We start from the raw sequence: 18,615 nt of genomic DNA on the forward strand, positions 1-18,615 counted from the left end.
GAGCAGAAATCTGAAACTGGAAGGACTATGAAAAGCCATGGGCTCCAACCTCTTCCTTTTAAGCATGAGGAGACTGATACCTGGAAAGGTCAAAGCACATGACCAATGTCATACAGCTCATTAATAGCAAGGACCTAGTGCCTTTCCATGGCACTGGGAGGTTCCTTCAAGTGTAGAAACTCAATGTGAAGGAAGGCTTAGAATAGAGGATGTCAGAGCTGGGAGAGCCCTTAGAACCCAGAATGTCAGAGTTGAAAGGCCTTTAGAACCCAAGATATCAGCACTGGGAAGGCTTTTGGAACTCAGGATGTAAAGACTGGAGGGCCCTTAGAACATGAAATATGAGAACTAGAAGGACCCTTGGAGTGTGGAACCCCAGAACAAGAAAGGTTCTTAGCCTGTATAATGTTCATTGGAAAGCTTTTTCCGAATCCCTCGATTGCCAGGCACTGGTGGGTTTCCATCTTGATATCTCAGCACAGTGCCCGACATCCTGTAGTTACTTAATGAAGACTTGTCAGTTCTTCCAGTTCTTCTACATCATGAGTCACAAATATGTTGAATTACGATCTCTGACATGAAGGCAGCACTTTCAGGTTTGCAAAGTGCTTTGTACATTCCATCTCATGTATGTCCCACAAGAAATTGGTGAAATGGGTAGTGGGGACCTAAGTAAATCCTGTGTTCTCTCTCCCCAAACTGCTCTGGGCTTCCTGAATGAGGGTGCTGCCAGGATGCCGCGAGCCCCAAACCCTGCCCGTGTGGGCCTTGGCCTGTCTGACCAGAGCAGCTCTGGGCTGCGGGCTCCTCTCTGGGCCCTTCCCCGTGGGAGGTTGTCACCTGAGCCCTTGAGCTTGGCACAGGACGCCCTAGGACATCCTGTTCTTCCTTCTGAAGTGTTAAAGCCTCCCTGGGGGTCATATGCCTGTGGTGAAGTGGCCACTCCAGGTTTCTCTGAGTCAGCACACGTTGGTTCTTGAGTTTCTACTGGATTGGAAAGCTCCATTTTGGGTGTGTGTGTGTGAGTTTTCTTGTCAGAGATACTCAAGCCGTTTGCCATTTTCATCTCCAGCCCATTTGATAGATGAGAAAACTGAGGTACGCAGCAGTAAGTGACTTGCCAGGGCTCATACAGTCAAGTGTCCGAGACTGGATTTGAATTTGAGAAGAGTTTTTTTGGCTTCAGTCCCAATGCTCAACCCAACCCACTGTGCTGGGCCCTTAATAAATCCTTCCAACTCTCCCCTCTCCATGTGCTCTCTTTTTAGGCCAACTGGTCTACCAGGCGGCTTCTCCAGATGAGGAGGCTCTGGTGACGGCCGCGAGGAACTTTGGCTACGTGTTTCTGTCCCGGACTCAGGACACCATTACCACCAATGAGCTCGGGGTGGAGAGGACCTACCAGCTGCTGGCCATGATGGACTTTAACAGCGTCCGGAAGAGGATGTCTGTGCTCTGTAAGCAGGGAAGGCCCTACCCTTCTTCTATCTGGCCCAGAAATTGCTTCCTTCTATCCCCACCTTCAGCAATCCAACCTTCAACCCCCAACACAGCATTTATTCTTTCTTATCATCTAATCCTCCTCCCAACAGCTTGCCCAGCATAGGAATAACTGCAAAAGGGTTAGAGAGAGCCCAGAGAAGGGGATTCCTGGGATTGTCTTTATACCTCGTCTCTGGTTAAGTGTTTTCATATATAGGGAAAGTATTTCCCCTTAGTAGGAGGCATGGAAACTCCCTCCACTGATCCAGAATGATCTGTAGCTTATCTGTAGTTTAGAGTCTGGAAGAGTTGCCAAGGGCAGTTGAGTGGCTTGCCCCGGATCCCGGCGCCATTTTATCGAAAGGTAGGGCCCAAACTTCCCCCTGCTTACTTCCTGCCTCTTTCTCCACTAGGTTGATCTATGAAGTCAGCTCCATCATAAAACCAAAATTAGTGTTTTCCTCACTGTTACATCATTTTGCAAGTCCTCATCCTTTTCTCAAGTAAAAAAAAAATTTAAAAAGAGGCTCCTGATCTTATACTGGGCTGATCGGCCACAGTTAGACACATTGTACTTTGACACCAACATACTGATGTCATTTTGGACCTCTTGGTGAACAAAAGATAATAACCAAGTCAAAAATAACTATCTAAAAATATTGGAATCATGACAAAGGATTGTGCCATTTATCATTAGTATCATTATTTTTAAAAAATTAATATTTTAAAAATTTATATTCATTTCCCCCCTAAATTATTAGTATCAGTATTATCTGTGATTTCATTAGTATGGTACTTTCTTCCACCAGTAAAGACTATTATTTTCATTTCCCTCCCTATTAGTATCAGTATTATCTGTGATTCCACTAGTTTCCACTACTTTCCAATTCTACCAATGAAAACTGTCACATTCTATCTGTCCCAGACTATCATCTTCATGAGTGGCTTAAGAAAAAAATCATTCCCGGTTGATAAAACTGGTGATGAGAAGCTTATATATAGCTGGGAGGTGTGTCTTGGGCACCCACTGTCCATAAGACCTGGAAGACATCTCAAAGACTATCCAGTCCCATTTTTCAGATAAAGAAACTGAGGTCTAGAGAGATTAAGGGATTTGCTCTTGGCCACATAGGAAGTAGGGGTTAGGTGGAATTTGTAGGAATTAGACTGATTTTTTCCAACTCTAACTTCAGTGTTCTTTCCATCATACCAGCCCACTGCTGGGTTTAGCCACATCTTGGAAGTCAGTAAAGTTGGCTAACATTGCCATTCAAAGAGGAGATGTCAAAGGGCTTCTCCTGGGAAGGATTGGACAGATGGGGCATCCTCAGACAAAACTTGTCCCAGTTTACATCACAACATGTTGGAGGGTGGGGAAAGGTCAATATATGTATGTCAAAAGATTGTTCTTCTTTCTCTGTTCCCAGGTTTGTGGAGAAGTAATTAGATTTGTTCTGCTTGATTCCAGTGGGCAAAACTAACAGGAGGGAGGGTGGTGACAGACAAAGATAACGATAGATACACTTTATTAGGAAAAATATCCTGACAGTTGTCACAACTGTCCATGTGAAATGGGCTGCTTGGGAGGTATTGAGTTCCCTATCCCTGTGGATCTCTAAGCATACTTTATTGAGGGTGTGAAAGAGGGTAAGGATCAGATCTTGGGAGGCCCTGGGAGGGTTCTTCCCATACTGAGATTCTGGGGTTCTCTTCTCTACTGCAGCTGCAGCTGGTGGTCATACTGGTCACTCCATTATACCAAAAGTTCCAGTTTCTTCCTCTAGGAGTTGGGAACAATCGTGGAAGAGATGAAAAGGGCAAGGAGGAAAGGTCTGTCAAGCTGGCTGTAGCATTGAGGATGTCAGCAGCCCTGGGTCAAAGAAGGGGAACTCTCCTAAATCCAAAGTTCTTAATATTTCTGGTGTTATTCCATGGGGACCCATTAAAGACAAGTAAATTCTTTTCTCCTGTAGTGAGAGATCCTGAAGGCACCATCCGACTGTACACCAAAGGAGCAGACACCGTGATATTTGAACGGCTTCGGCCAGGATGTCCTAATGAGCTTGCTACTGAGAAGGCCCTGGATGTGAGTCCTGGGGATAGGGAGGAGGAAGGAATGTGTCTCATGCTGTTCGGTCCCTGATCTTTCCTGGGTGGCTAATCCATTATCTAACCATGAAATGCAAAGAGTACTGGATTGAGAGTTGGGTGGCCTGGTTTATAGTCCTGTCTTTTCCACTGATTTGATATGCAATCTTAGGAAAGCATTTCTCTGTGGCTCAGCTTCCTCACCCTTCAAATAAGAAGCTGGACCAGATGATCCCTAAAATCTATTTTAATTTTCACATTCTATATTTTGAGAAATTTTTAGCTTTAATGATTTGTGTTCTATATTCTAAGGACTCAGCTCTGACATTCCATGTTCTCTGTTCGCTCTCAGATTTGACATTCTAGACTTTAGGCCTCTTAGAGCTTTGACATTCTGTGTTTAAGGCCCCTTCCTAATTTCCCTACCTTAGTGTCCTTTGCTGGATCTTCATCAAGGTCACTCTTACTAACTCTGGATATCTTCCCAAAGCTTTCTCCTGGGCTCCTTTGCCTTGATATGAGAGTTTCTTAACCATTTTTGTGTCCTATAATCTTTGGAAGTCTGATGACGCTTAGGAACTCTTTCTTTTTTTTTTTATTTTTAATAGCTTTTTATTTACAAGTTATATGCATGGGTAATTTTATAGCACTGACAATCGCCAAACCTTTTGTTCCAATTTTTCCCCTCCTTCCTCCTCCCCCTTCCTCCAGATGTCAGGATGACCAATACATGTTAAATATGTTAAAGTATAAATTAAATACAAAATAAGTATACATGTCCAAACAGTTATTTTGCTGTACAAAAAGAATTAGATTTTGAAATAGTGTACAATTAGACTGAGAAGGAAATCAAAAATTCAGGGGGGCAAAAATATAGGGATTGAGAATTCCACGTAATGATTCTTAGTCATCTCCCAGAGTTCTTTCGCTGGGTGTAGCTAGTTCAGTTCATTACTGCTCCATTGGAACTGATTTGGTTCATCTCATTGCTGGAGATGGCCATGTCCATCAGAGCTGATCATCATATAGTATTGTTGTTGAAGTATATGATGATCTCCTGGCCCTGCTCATTTCGCTCAGTATCAGTTCATGTAAGTCTCTCCAGGCCTTTCTGAAATTATCCTGTTGGTCATTTCTTACAGAACAATAATATTCCATAACATTCATATACCACAATTTATTTAGCCATTCTCCAATTAATGGGCATCCTCTCATTTTCCAGTTTCTGGCCACTACAAAGAGACCTGCCACAAACATTCTTGCACAGACAGGTCTCTTTCCCTTCTATAAGATCTCTTTGGGATATAAGCCCAGTAGTAACACTGCTGGATCAAAGGGTGTGCATAGTTTGATAATCCTTTGGTCAGAGTTCCAAATTGCTCTCCAGAATGGCTGGATTCATTCACAACTCCACCAACAATGTATCAGTGTCCCAGTTTTCCCACATCCCCTCCAACATTCTATGTTATCTTTCCCTGTCATTCTAGCCAGTCTGACAGGTGTGTAGTGGTATCTTAGAGTTGTCTTAATTCGCATTTCTCTGATTAATAATGACTTGGAGCATCTTTTCATATGGCTAAAAATAGTTTCAATTTCTTCGTCTGAGAATTGTCTGTTCATATCCTTTGACCATTTATCAATTGGAGAATGGCTTGATTTCATATGAATTAGAGTCAATTCTCTATATATTTTGGAAATGAGGCCTTTATCGGAATCTTTGACTGTAAAAATGTTTTCCCAGTTTATTGCTTTCCTTCTAATCCTGTTTGCATTAGTTTTGTTTGTACAAAAACTTTTCAATTTGATATAATCAAAATTTTCTATTTTGTGATCAATAATGATCTCCAGTTCTTCTTTGGTCATAAATTCCTTTCTCTTCCACAGGTCTGAGAGGTAAACTATCCTATGCTCCTTTAATTTATTTATAATCTCATTCTTTATGCCTAGGCCATGAACCCATTTTGACCTTATCTTGGTGTACGGTGTTAAGTGTGTGTCAGTGCCTAGTTTCTGCCAGACTAGTTTCCAATTTTCCCAGCAATTTTTGTCAAACAGTGAGTTCTTATCCCAAAAGCTGGGGTCTTTGGGTTTGTCAAACACTAGAATATTAAAGTTATTGACTGTTTTGTCCTTTGAACCTAACCTATTCCCCTGATCAACTAATCTATTTCTTAGCCAATACCAAATGGTTTTGGTAACTGCTGCTTTATAATATAATTTTAGATCTGGTACACCTAGGCCACCTTCATTTGATTTTTTTTCATTAATTCGTAGGGACCCTTTCTAAAAATAATGCTTTTAAATGCATTAAAATACATTATATTATTAAAGGAAGTTTTTCTGGAGGATATGGGAAAGCATAAGACTCACCAGCTATCAGTAACCCGATAGTCTAATTGAACAAACAAAATAAAGAGATATGAACAGGGTGAGCCATATAGTTAAATGCTGAATGATATAATACTATAAGGGTTGGTTCAAGGATGGGAGCTTAATGTGGAATGGAATGGTTAAGGAGGGCTTCTTAGGGCCTTAATCAATCAATAAACAAACATTAATTAAGCACCTATAAGTGCCAGGTACCATGCTAAGCACTAGAGCCACAAAAAGACAAATGTCCCTGTCTTCAAGGAGCTTACATTCTTTTTTTAAAATATTAAACATGTTAAAATATATCCAATATATATATACATAGTTATACAATTATCTTTCTGTACAAGAAAAATCAGATCAAAAGGGGAAAATACGAGAAAGAAAACAAAATGAAAGCAAACAACAAAAAGAGTGAGAATATTACATTGTGGCCCACACTGAGTTTCCACTCTCTGGGTGCTGATGGCTCTCTCCATCACAAGATCATTGGAACTGGCCTGAATCATCTCATTGTTGGAAAGAGTCACATCTATGAGAATTGACCATCATATAATTTTATTGTTGCCATGTATAAGGATCTCCTGGTTCTGCTCATTTCACTCAGCATCAGTTCGTGTAAGTCTCTCCAGGCCACTCTAAAATCATTCTGCTGGTCATTTCTTGTAGAACAGTAATAATCCATAATATCCATGTACAATAACTTATTCAGCCATTCCATTCAGCTGATGGGCATCCTCTCAGTTTCCAGTTTCTGGCCACTACAAATAGGGCTGCCACAAACATTCATGCACATGTGGGTCCCTTTCCTAAGGAGCTTACATTCTAATGGAAAAGGTAACCTGCAAACAAACATACACAAACAAGCTGCATACAGGATAATGGGGAAACCATTAAGAGAATGGGAAGCCCTAGAATTAAGCAAGGCTTACTTTTAAATAACTTGTATTTATTGAGCTTTTTTTTCCCCATGATTTCCCCGGCATAGGAAAGTCTGAATGAGGAAGTGCCCGTTCCCCCTGCAGATCAGCACCTGCTCTGCAGCTTAGAGAGCCCCACTCCTCTGCACAGGTGCTTGTGAGCTTCCTGGCAAGAGAAAAAACAAAAGTGCCAGAACTGGTTCGTGGTGGCTGGATTTCTGACTTAACTCCTAGCTCTCTCCCGGCCTTCAGAGTCTCAGGAATGCAGGAGTGGGAGAGAATTAGTCATGGCTTGGGGCTTTGGGTCCCGAGGTGTCCCAGAGGCTCTGTGTCTCCCATCAGGGTCCACCAGGGGCTACAAGGGGTAATGCAGGGAGGCAGGACAGGCCTTCTGGTGGAGCTGTGGTTGTTTACCTTTTTACAACTGAAGAACTTGAGACTCAGAGGATTAAAGTGACTTCCCTAAGATCAGATGGATGGTGAAGGAGCAGTTAGAGCAAAACAAAATACGTTAAGTACCTGTGTGGGCAAGCTTCCGGGGAGCAGATGAAGTGCCGGCAGGCCTTTGGGGGTAGCAGCGAGCCCTAGAGGCCTTCAGGGTGTATGGCTAATGAGACCAGCTGGCCTTCCTCCTCCAGGCCCAAACACCGGCATGGGAAGTCTCTAGGCCTCCTGTTGCCCAGTGACGGTCCCTAAGAGTTTCTTCCAGGGCTCGGGACACATTGCGGCCTCCTAAACAAGAGCCCGAGCACCAGGGGCTACAGAGCTGCCCAGGAGGACCCTGGACTCCATTCCAGTGGCCTGAGCGGAGATTCACGCTCTGTGACTCCAGGCTGTGGCCCTGGCCCGCTCGCATCCAAATCCCAACTGGGCTGTTCGCTTGTGTCTGACTCTTTCTGGACCCCTGAACCAAACTGGCGAACGTGGCAAAAATCCTGACTGAATGAGTAAATGAATGAATTAAAAAAGCAATGATTAAACACTTATTATTTGCCGGCCATAAACAAAATGAAAGATTCTTGCTCTCAATGAATTTATTATATTCGAAGAGAAAATGGTTCATTTAGGAAAATAGCTTTTTTTTCAAAAAAATTTTTTTAATGATATGTATTATGTGCATATGTACACACGTGTATATTGTATATGTATATATATTTGGGTGTGTGTATAAAAAATCCCATTTGACCCGCACAATAGAAGCAGTTGTTATCACTATTTACAGATGAGGAAAGTGAGACTGACTAAGAGATTAGGGGACTTGCCGGGGGTCCCACAGATACACCCACTGAACTCTGACTCCGGCTCTAAAGCTCTGACCCACTGATTCTTTGAGCATGGGGAGGTGGGGTCTGGAGGTTCGAGGGGGCACAGGTGGAGGGGGAGAATGAGGCTGGGTTTGTTCTGATCTGGGCACTGAGCAGGGGGCTGGTTGGAGACTGGTGGGAGAGTCAGGTCCGAAGGCCCCGGACAAGAGCAGTTTGGGCCATGGGGAGGCCTGTTCGGCGTCTGAGCAGGGTCGGAAGGGGCCCCTGGTGCTGAGGTGACTGTTGTAAGGAGGAGGAAATGAGAGACTGGGGACCCAGGGAGGAGGGGGCTTGTGCTGTGAGTCAGGCTGCAAGAGGAGGGGAGGACGGGACTAGCCAGGAGTCTGTGGGGATGGAGACAGGGAGGTCACTTGCAAGATCCTGAAGAGAGTTTGGGTCCTAAAGGCTTAAAGGCTGCTGGGTCTGTACCATCACAGGCCCTGCAAGTGGGATGCAGAGGCGATCGATGATGGCTTTGGGGAAATTATTGTTTCATTCAGGTTCAAAGATTTAGAATCAGGAGGGATCTCAGAGGTCAGCTAGTCCAAGTTCTCCAATGCTTCCTTAGCTGTTGTGACTCTCTCAGCCTCGATTTCCTCATCTGTGAAATGGGGATAATAATAGCACCCCCCTCCCAGGATTGTTTGGAAGGTCAGATGATAATACCCGTAAAGTGCTTTTGTCAACCTTAAGGCTTTACAGAGGCACTGGGCTAAGAGCTGAGAATACAAAGAAAGGCAAAAGGTGGTCCCTGCCCTCAAGTCTGATGAAGGGGAGACAACATCCAAACAGAAGTGAGCACATGAGAGACAGAGATGTGATAACCTGGGCACAGTCCCGCAGGGAAAGCACTGAGATTATTACTCTGGGTTACAAAAAGCACTTTCATATCTGTGTCTCAGTAGATCCTCACAATCCTGGAAGGGAGGCAGGGCAGGGATTCTCCTCCCAGTTATTATGGGCAAAGGCCCAGAGGGGAGCAGCTCATTGCTCAAGGTCCCACAGCAAGCAGCTAGTTTTCAGATTACAAATCTTGGGATTTAGAGCTGATAGGAATCTAAGCTTACCTCACTTTGTACAAAAGGGAAACCTGAGATTCTGGGAACTTGAAACAATTTATTCAGGGTCATACTAACCAGTGCCCAATAAAAAAAGCCATCCCAAATCCCCAGTGACTTCCCGTTGTCTTCAGGATAAAGAGCAAACTCCTCTGCCCGGCATTCAAGGCTTTCCATAACCTGATATCACTTTATCCTTCCAGCCTTATTATAGATAGACTCCTTTCCATGTCCTGAAGAGAGAGGAGGGAATAAGCATTTATAGAGCACCTACTATGCCCCAGGCACTGTGCTAATTGCTTGGATTGCCACATGTGCTGTTATCATTATTCCTTCTTGTTATTATTATTATATTATAATATATTATTATTATTTTACAGTTGAGGAAACTGAGGCAAATAGAAGTGAAGTGATTTGCCCAGATCCCATAGTCAGTAAGCATCCGAAGTCTGATTTGGATTCAAGTTTCAGGATTTGTTTTTACTGTCCTGGTTCTCCTCCTACCTCTCTGACTACTCTTTCTCTGTCTTTTTTTTTCTGGCTCCTCCTCCATCACACTGAAGGTGTCCCTCAGAGTTCTGTCCCGGGCCCTCTTCTCCCTCTACACTACTTCACCTGGTGGTCAGTGCCTATGAATTTAATTACGGGCTATGCTGATGATTCTCGTGTTTGTCTTTCCAGCCCCACAATATGTACCTAATAAATATTGATTGACTGACTCAAAGCCCAGCCCTCTGCTCACTGAACCACCAAGGGCTGACCTCCAATCTCTCATCTCTAGCTGGATGTACGATAGACATTTGAATCCTACTGTGTCTGAAATAGAACTTATTTCCCGCCCCCCCCCCCCAAGCTCCCTTCCCTATTAATGTAGAGAACAATACAGCCACCCAATCCCTCAGAATGACCCAGTAACCAAGTTGGATTCCTCATTCTCTCTCTCCTACTCCCCCAACCCCCACAACCAAATTTTTTTTTAACAATTTAAAGCTTTTTATTTTCAAAACATATGCACAGATAATTTGTCAGCATTGACCTTGCATAGCCTCTCCTTCCCTCCACCCCCTGCCCTAGATGGCAAGCAATCCAATCATATCCAATTTCTTACCAGCATCTCCGGAATATCCCCCCTTCTCTCCTTTGACCCCCCCTCACCACCTTACTCTTGGATTGTTGCAGTAGCTTCTGGAGGGTCTGCCTGCTTCAAATTCCCCTCCTCCCCCACTAGTCCATCTGCCATTCAGCCACCAAAGTGATTTTCCTAAGATTCAACCTTGCGATTACCCTTTCCCCACATTCAGTAAACTCTAGTGGCTCCCTATTGCCTCCAGAATCCAATATAAAGCCCTTCATCATCTAGCCCCCTCCCCTACTGTGGGTCTTTGACCCTCGCCTCTGAGACCCTCCATCTCTCAGCTCTGGACGTTCTCTCTGGCTGTCCCTCAGGCCTAGAACACTCTCCTTTCACCACCCAACCACCGTCCGGGCTTCATTTAAATCCCAGTTAAAATCCCACCTTCCCCAACTTCATTCTTTTTTTTTTTTATTTAATAGCCTTTTATTTACAGGATACATACATGGGTAACTTTACAGCATTAACAATTGCCAAACCTCTTGTTCCGATTTTTCACCTCTTACCCCCCCCACCTCCTCCCCCAAATGGCAGGATGACCAGTAGATGTTAAATATATTAAAATATAACTTAGATACACAATAAGTATACATGACCAAAACATTATTTTGCTGTACAAAAAGAATCAGACTCTGAATTATTGTACAATTAGCTTGTGAAGGAAATCAAAGATGCAGGTGTGCATAAATATAGGGATTGGTAATTCAATGTAATGGTTTTTAGTCATCTCCCAGAGTTCTTTTTCTGGGTATAGCTAGTTCAGTTCATTACTGCTCCATTAGAAATGATTTGGTTGATCTCGTTGCTGAGGATGGCCTGATCCATCAGAACTGGTCATCATCTAGTATTGTTGTTGAAGTATATAATGATCTCCTGGTCCTGCTCATTTCACTCAGCATCAGTTCGTGTAAGTCTCTCCAGGCCTTTCTGAAATCATCCTGCCCAACTTCATTCTAATCCCTTCTCCCATTTATCCTGTATCTAGCTTGTTTTGTAGAGATTTCTTTGCATCTTGTCTCCCCCAGTAGACCATAAGCTCCTTTAGGGCAGGGACTGACTTTCGCCTTTTTCTGTATCTCCAGCACTTAGCACAGCCCCTGGCTCCCAGTATTTACTTAATAAAAGCCCAGCTCTCACTACTGCTCACTGCATTACAAGCTGCCTGAACCTCAGTGTACTGGAACATGGCCTGTGCTTTCTCATTGTTGTTCAGTCTTTTCAGTCTTGCCCAATTTTTCATGACTCATTTAGGGTTTTCTGGGCAGAGATACTGAAGTGATTTGTCATTTCCTTCTCCACCCCATTTTACAGATGAGCCAACTGAGGCAAACAGGGTGACCTGACTTGCTCAGGGTCTATCCTCTTCAGCACTTAGCTGCCTGTATTTTCCTACCTCCCTTCCTTTGTCCATGCTGATCCCCATGCCTGGAGTGCTCTCCCTTCCACTCTCCACCTGCTGAATTTATTTCTAGTCTTTGAATTCCAGCTCATTTGCCACTTCCTTATCCAGGGACTCTTTTCTCCTCTTTTTTCTCACCTCCATTTTCTAGCAGAGTGCTTGGTAAATACGGGCAACCAGTGGTACAGGCCTGTGTTCCCTTAATTAACCTTGTTTGCCTCGTTTGCTCATCTGTATAAAGCTAGAAAATGCAAAGCAAATCCCTCCAGTGTCTCTGCTGACAAAACCCCAGGATTCTTGGAGATTTGGACACGACTGAAATGACTTGAACAATAAGTGCTTAATAAATGCTTTTTCATTGATCCGCTGATTCATTCACACATCCTAATGAACTCTAATGAATATTGTGTATAACAGGTTGTTTCTTATTTCTTGAGCTCCATGAGGCAAGGACAAGGTCTTCCTAAAGCTCCTCTCCCCCAGCATGAAGGAGTAAGGTGGCAAAGTCAGGATTTGAGACCAGGGCCTCTGACATTGAATCCAGTCCCCTTCATGCTATATGAACTACCTCTCCATCTCCCCCTTGCACCTTGATATAACCAGGATAGGGGCGTTAGGACCCCCGACAGATCGACTTTTACTCTTGCCCTTTCAGACCTTTGCCGAAGAGACGCTCCGGACCCTCTGCTTAGCCAGCAAGGAAGTGGAGGAGGAAGTCTACCAAGAATGGAACAAGAGACACCACGAGGCCAGTGTCCAGCTGCAGAACCGGGCCCAAGCCATGGATAAAGTGTATGAGGAGATGGAGAAGGACCTTAGGGTAAGCTTGGGGGCCTGTGAAGACCAACATCGGGACAGAGGCTCAGGCATCTCCCCCCAAGAATAGGGTGAGCAGAGAGCAGGGAATGCCAGGGCTGGAAGGGATGTCAGAACGTGGAACACAGTACTGGAAGCTGGAGCTGGGATGGACCTTAGATCACAGAACGTCCAGGGCAGGAGGGATCTTAGAACACGGAATGAGCTAAATGGGCAGAGGCTTAGAAAACCGCAATTTAGCAGTATCTCCATCTCCAATAGAGATATGTATATTTATTTTGTTAAACATTTCCCAACTATGTTTTAATCTGATTTGGGAAATAAACTTGAGAGTTTTTCTGGTCACTTTGAATGACACTTCTGCCTTAGAACAAAAAACACAAAATAACAGAGATGAGAGGGCTCTTAGAACCCAAAATGTCAGAGCCCTTAAAGCTTATCTTGCCGACCCTGTATATTTTGGTGATGAGGAAACTCAGTTCCAGGAGCATCAAGGAACCTTAATTCCTCCTGTTTCCTTTCCTCTTTGCCCAGCCTAGGTTTGTGGAAGACTGGGGGGGAGGCATCTTGCCAGGGGAACAATTAGAACTCAGAGCTCCTTTCTTTCCTCTGTCTTCCAGCTCTTGGGAGCCACAGCCATTGAGGACAAGCTGCAGGATGGTGTACCTGACACCATCCACCTCCTCAAGAAAGGGAATATAAAAGTGTGGGTATTGACTGGAGACAAACAAGGTGAGTCCTCATGGGTGTCAGGCCCAAAGGCGGGGCTGCTTGTCCCTGGAAGCTTGGGAATGATGCTCTCTCCTCGGGGTATAGTGAGGTGTGTTGGAAAAGCTTTTCCTCTGCCCATCTCCCAAATCTTCAGAAGCAGTGGGGTTAATCCTGCCCTCCTCGGGGGTGCTTTGCCCCTTTGGGTTGGGCATTGCCCTCTCTGGCAGAGAGACTAAAAGGCTTGGTGTCCCACTGGGGGAGCTGAGACTATAAGAATGAACACTTTTAGTGGAAATGACTTTAGCAGAGGATTTTTTTTTTATCTGATGGGATAAACTTGGGGCAGCTTAGATCCTTCAAAATAGGTTCAGATTACCTAAAATAGGTTAGATTCTTAGATGCCTTAGGAATGTAGGCGTTTAGCTCTGTAAATGATTAAAATCATAGAGCCTTATGGCTTTATAACCAGATAATGTTAGAACTTTTGAGACCTAGAATAGTAAACTCTGTGAACCCTAGACCTCCTTAATATCCCATTTGACTATTAGAAAACCCCTGGAATCAACTGATTGCTAGAAGTCTTGGAACCATCTGGCTGCTTGAACCTTTGGAACCTTTTGATGCTAGGAAACACTTGGAGCCATCTGACTGCTAGAATTCTTAGAAATATTTGCTAAAAAAAACCCTTGGAACCATTTGACTGCTAAAAAATCCTTGAAACCATTTGACTGCTAGAACCCATTGAAACCATTTAATTGCTAGAACCCTTGCAATGTTTTGATGCTAGAAAACTCTTGGAACTACCTGACTGCTAGAACTCTTGGAATCATTGATCCTTGGAACACTTATCATCCTTGAAATTGTTAAGCTTCTAGGACCTTTATACTTCTCTTGGCTCTTGGAACCCTTAGGCCCTTAAAACTTTACAAACCATTAGGCCTTTAGATTCACAGAATATTTGAATCTTAGAGATAGAAGAGACCTCTGACTTCATTTAATCACAGAATATCAGTTGGAAGGGATGGCAATCTGTATCTGAACAGGAATCCCATCTATTACCCATCCGACAGGTGGCCATCCATAATAAATACTCTGCTTCAAAACTTTCGGCCACAGGGAGCTCATTATCTCCCAAGGAAACCCATTCCATCTTGGGATAGCTCAAATTGTTAGGAGGTTTTCCTTTACTCCAGGTTGATATTTGTCTGCCTCTGCAGACCCTCCAAGATAAACCTGAACTCTAATCCTTCAAATATTGGAAGACAGCTATTATGTCTGTCCCTTTTCCCTTCACTAGATTAAACACATCCAGTTCTTTCAACTAATTTTTGTAAGAACAACTTTCCAATTTGGCAGCTGAATAATGCAGTCTGGATAGAATGCTGGGTCTGGAGTCAAGAAGATTTAAATTCAAATCCATCCTCAAATAATGGTGTGACTCTGGGCACTTAATCTCTATTTGCCTCAGTTTCTTTATCTTTAAAATGAGGATAATAATGGCACTTACTTCACCTGTGAGGATCAAATGAGATAATATTTGTAAAGAGATTAGTACAATGCCTGACACATAAAAGATGCTTAGTAAATAAATATTTGTTCCCTCTCTTTCTATGCTGGGCATTCTTCCAAACTTAACCATGTCCTTCCTAAAATGTATCATCTGGAATTGAGCACAAGAACCTGAATTGATCTGACCAGGACCAAGTGACCAGGGTCACTCTCTTTATTCTAAGTCCTTCATCTCTTCTGCTAAAGTCTGCAATTCTCAGAATTGAAAGCTAACTTTTCTGGCTGTCCTGCCAAGTGATCTGACCCTGTTCGAATGAGAAACAGGGAAAGGGAAGTGATTTTCTTAAGGCTATCATCAAGTCAGGAACAATCCTGGAACTGGAAATCCACTTGGATTCCAAGTCCCAGGTTCTTTCCATTTCATGTTCTCATCTCTCACCTTCCAGACCTCCATGGTCTTTGGATCCCAAGATCTCCTGTTTGGGAAGATTTCAATATATGAAATCTGTATCTCTAAGTGAACTCTGGGCAGCTGGGTAACAACATAGTGGAAAAGAATCCCAATCCTGAAATCAGGAAGACCTGAATTCAAATGTGGCCTTAGACACTTACTAGATGTGTGACTCTAGGCAAGTTACTTAACTCTGTCTGCCTCAGTTTCCTCATCTGTAAAATGAACTGGAGAAGGAAATGGCAAACCACTCCAGTGTCTCTGTCAAGAAAACCCCCAAGAACCAGACACTGACCCAATTGAACAGCAACAAGAAGTGAAATCTTGGCCTTAGGCTTCCTCTTAATCGCATTTGCATTTAAAGCTATGTCAATAATGGAAAGAAGAAATTCTGGTAAAGCATTTCTGGCTTCAGTGAGCAGGTAAGACTTTTGTGGGAATGGGGACTTAACTTGGGTCTCTGAAGTCTCCAATAAAGGTCTCCAAATTTTAGACAGTGAAATGAAGAACAGAATAATGATGGAACCATGTGAGATAGAACCATACACTCATCACCAGAAAGGACCTTGGAGGAAATCTAGAATAACTCCTACTCCATTGCCTCAACTATTCCCCAACAATCTTATCTTCTAGCATCTTCTTGAACAGCTCCAAATGAGGAGATCATTCTGTTGACTTTTGTATTTGTATTTTATATTGTATTTACTACATTCGAAGACTCCAGTGCAGCTCCTTCAATTGATGAACATCTCTGACTCATAAGAAGTACTTCCTGAGGTTGAAATAAAATCTTATCCTGGTCAAAGGCTTAGAGTATTCTAGTATTTGGAGCTAGAAGGAGCCTTTTGTTGTTGTTTTGTTCAGTTGTACCTACCTCTTTGTAACCCCATTTGGGCTTTTCTTGGAAAAACATTAAGAGTGCTTTGCCATTTCCTTCTCCAGCTGATTTTACAATTGAGAAAACTGAGGCAAATAAAGTGAAATAATTGACTCATAGTCACCTCAAATTTGAATTCAGGCCTCCCTGACTGATTCCAGGTGGTGCTCTATCAGCTTTTTCATCCAGCTTCCCCAGAAAGAATCTTAGAAATTACTTAATTCAGCAATTCTAGTTTATTGATAAAGAAGGTTGAATAATTTGCCTGAAGTCATATAGGGAGTAAATAGCAGAGCTTGGAAATCAGTCTAGATTTTGTTTGTTTGTTTTTTCCTGAATCCAAATTTCCTTTTATTACATCAAGCTGCCCTTTGGGGCCAAACAGAATAAACAGAATATCTCTTCCATGTGATAGTTCTTTTCAGAATACAATATGGTGATCATGGCTTCTTTAACTTTTCTCCCAGACAAACATGCTCAATTTCTTTAACTGATCCTTGTAGAGCCTGGTTAAATGTTGTGTCTTCATTCTGCTCTTCTTCCTCCTGACATACTCTGGGAGGGCTCAAAGATTCAGTGACATCCATTAGAGTTTCAGTGTTAAAGATGTGGAATTGTCTTTTCATTGATCAAAAAAACCTTAATTTAATATAACTTTATTATACACCTCCGCTGTACAATTGTTGTTTAGTCATGTCTGAATCTTTAGTGACTATTTGGGCTTTTCTTGGCAAGGATACTGAAGTGTGAAGTCCAGGTTAGCACCGTGGATGCCTTAGAATCAGCCAGAGTCGGGATAAGCAAAAGTCCTTGGTCTTTATTCTTGGTCTTTAGGGGAGAAGTGAAGGGGATGGACACAAACTCTCCACAACCTCTCTTCTCTTTGTCCACCACCAAAGTGACCCTGGCTTGTCTTACTCCATCCCCTAATCCCTCCCACAATTCTCTGTATACACCAAAAGATCAAGCCAGCACAGACTAGTGGGAAGGGCCATTTCCACGCAAGGGCCATTATGATAATAGAGTATTGTCCAATGGCTAATTAGCCTTAAGTGCTCAGTTGTCTGATTCCAGTGCACCTACTCAGAGTTTCAGCCCTTTACACTGGAGGAATTTGTACTATCCTTCTCTAGCTGAATTTACAGATGAAGCAACTGAGGCAGACAGGATGAAGTGACTTGTCTACTCATTCACAGCCAGTTATTATCCAAGGCCATATTTGAACTCAGAAAGATGAGTCTTCCTAACTTCAGGCTCAGAACTAAGACCCATAACAACATGTCAGGCTTCTTGCTAGACACTAGAAATACAAGGACAAAAAAGTGGAAGGATCTGAGATCAACCCCATGTAGATATTGATTAAATATATCCAAAATGAGTCCAAAATAAATGCCAAGTGGTTTGGGAGAGTGGGCAGAAGGTGATGTTTAGCTGAATCTTGAAGGAAGAAGGGAGATTTGGGAGGTGAAGTCTAAACATAGTAATTTTAGAAAATGTTTATGTTAATATGGTCTAGAGTCTAGGATTAGGGTCCAGCACATCCTCTACAACACTGATGGTCAATGTTAGTGGTGGAACCCAGGTTGAAAGGCAAGATCTTCAAGTGACAAGGTAGTCAGTGAAGACTTCCTGGAGGGTGGTGGGTGTTAATGGATGGATAGGACTAGCAAGGAGTGGAGAATGAGCACTTACTCTGGGCTAAGTTCTAGGGATACTAAAAGAGGCAATAACTAGTCCTTGTCCTCAAGGAGCTTACAATCTAATGGGGGAGGGGCTACAAGTAAACTAAATGTATGAACAGGTTGTATAAAGAATAAATAGGAAACAAGAGAGAAAAGGCAACAGTCTTTTTTTTTTTTAATAATAGCATTTTGTTTTCAAAATACATGCAAAAATAATTTTCAACATTTATCCTTGCAAAACCTTGTGGTTCAAATTTTTCTCCCTCCCTTTCCCTGATCCCCTCCCCTGGACAGTAAATAATCCAATATATATATAAGGTTAAACAAGAAGGCACCAGTCTTAAGAGAGTTGGGGAAGGCTTCCTGTAGAAAATGAAATTTTAATTGTGACTTAAAGGAAGTCAGGAGGTGGAGTGTTCCAGGCTGGGGTAACTAGGATTTGAACCTAGGACCTTTGTTTTTTCTATTATACTACATTATCTCCATGTTAGGGATATGGGGAAATGGAAGAGACTTATTGGGAACAGGATGCATCTAGACAGGCAGAGTGGGACAAGATCTTAGAGAACCTCAAATGTCAAAGTAAGAAATTGGGACTTTATCCAGCAGCCCTTGGGAGCTATGGGAAGCTGTTTGAGTGAGACGCTTCCCATTTCCACCAGCCCAAGACCATTCTCCAAGGGCTGCCCTGCTCCCAGCTTGAGAAACACTGGTCTCCAAGGGAGGCAGCCTCGTGTCATGGAAAGTCTCTGGGACTTAGGAGTCAAGAGGTTTGCATTTCAAATCCCAGCTCTGACAATGACTTGGCCAGCAAAG

General features: G+C 43.0%; 1 protein-coding gene across 3 annotated transcripts in view; it reads left to right on the plus strand.

Moving 5' to 3' along the window:
* Positions 1–18,615, plus strand: part of ATP8B3 (ATPase phospholipid transporting 8B3) — a 98,848-nt gene that overhangs the window by 62,371 nt on the left and 17,862 nt on the right. For all 3 annotated transcript variants that reach the window (XM_031948134.1, XM_031948135.1, XM_031948136.1), the window contains 4 exons: positions 1,269–1,457; positions 3,456–3,568; positions 12,409–12,573; positions 13,190–13,301. In XM_031948134.1, the coding sequence (XP_031803994.1) occupies positions 1,269–1,457; positions 3,456–3,568; positions 12,409–12,573; positions 13,190–13,301 (579 nt within the window). The remainder of the gene's footprint in view (positions 1–1,268; positions 1,458–3,455; positions 3,569–12,408; positions 12,574–13,189; positions 13,302–18,615) is intronic.

This window comes from Sarcophilus harrisii, chromosome 1 (genome assembly GCF_902635505.1).
Source record: "Sarcophilus harrisii chromosome 1, mSarHar1.11, whole genome shotgun sequence".
Classification (NCBI taxonomy): domain Eukaryota; kingdom Metazoa; phylum Chordata; class Mammalia; order Dasyuromorphia; family Dasyuridae; genus Sarcophilus; species Sarcophilus harrisii.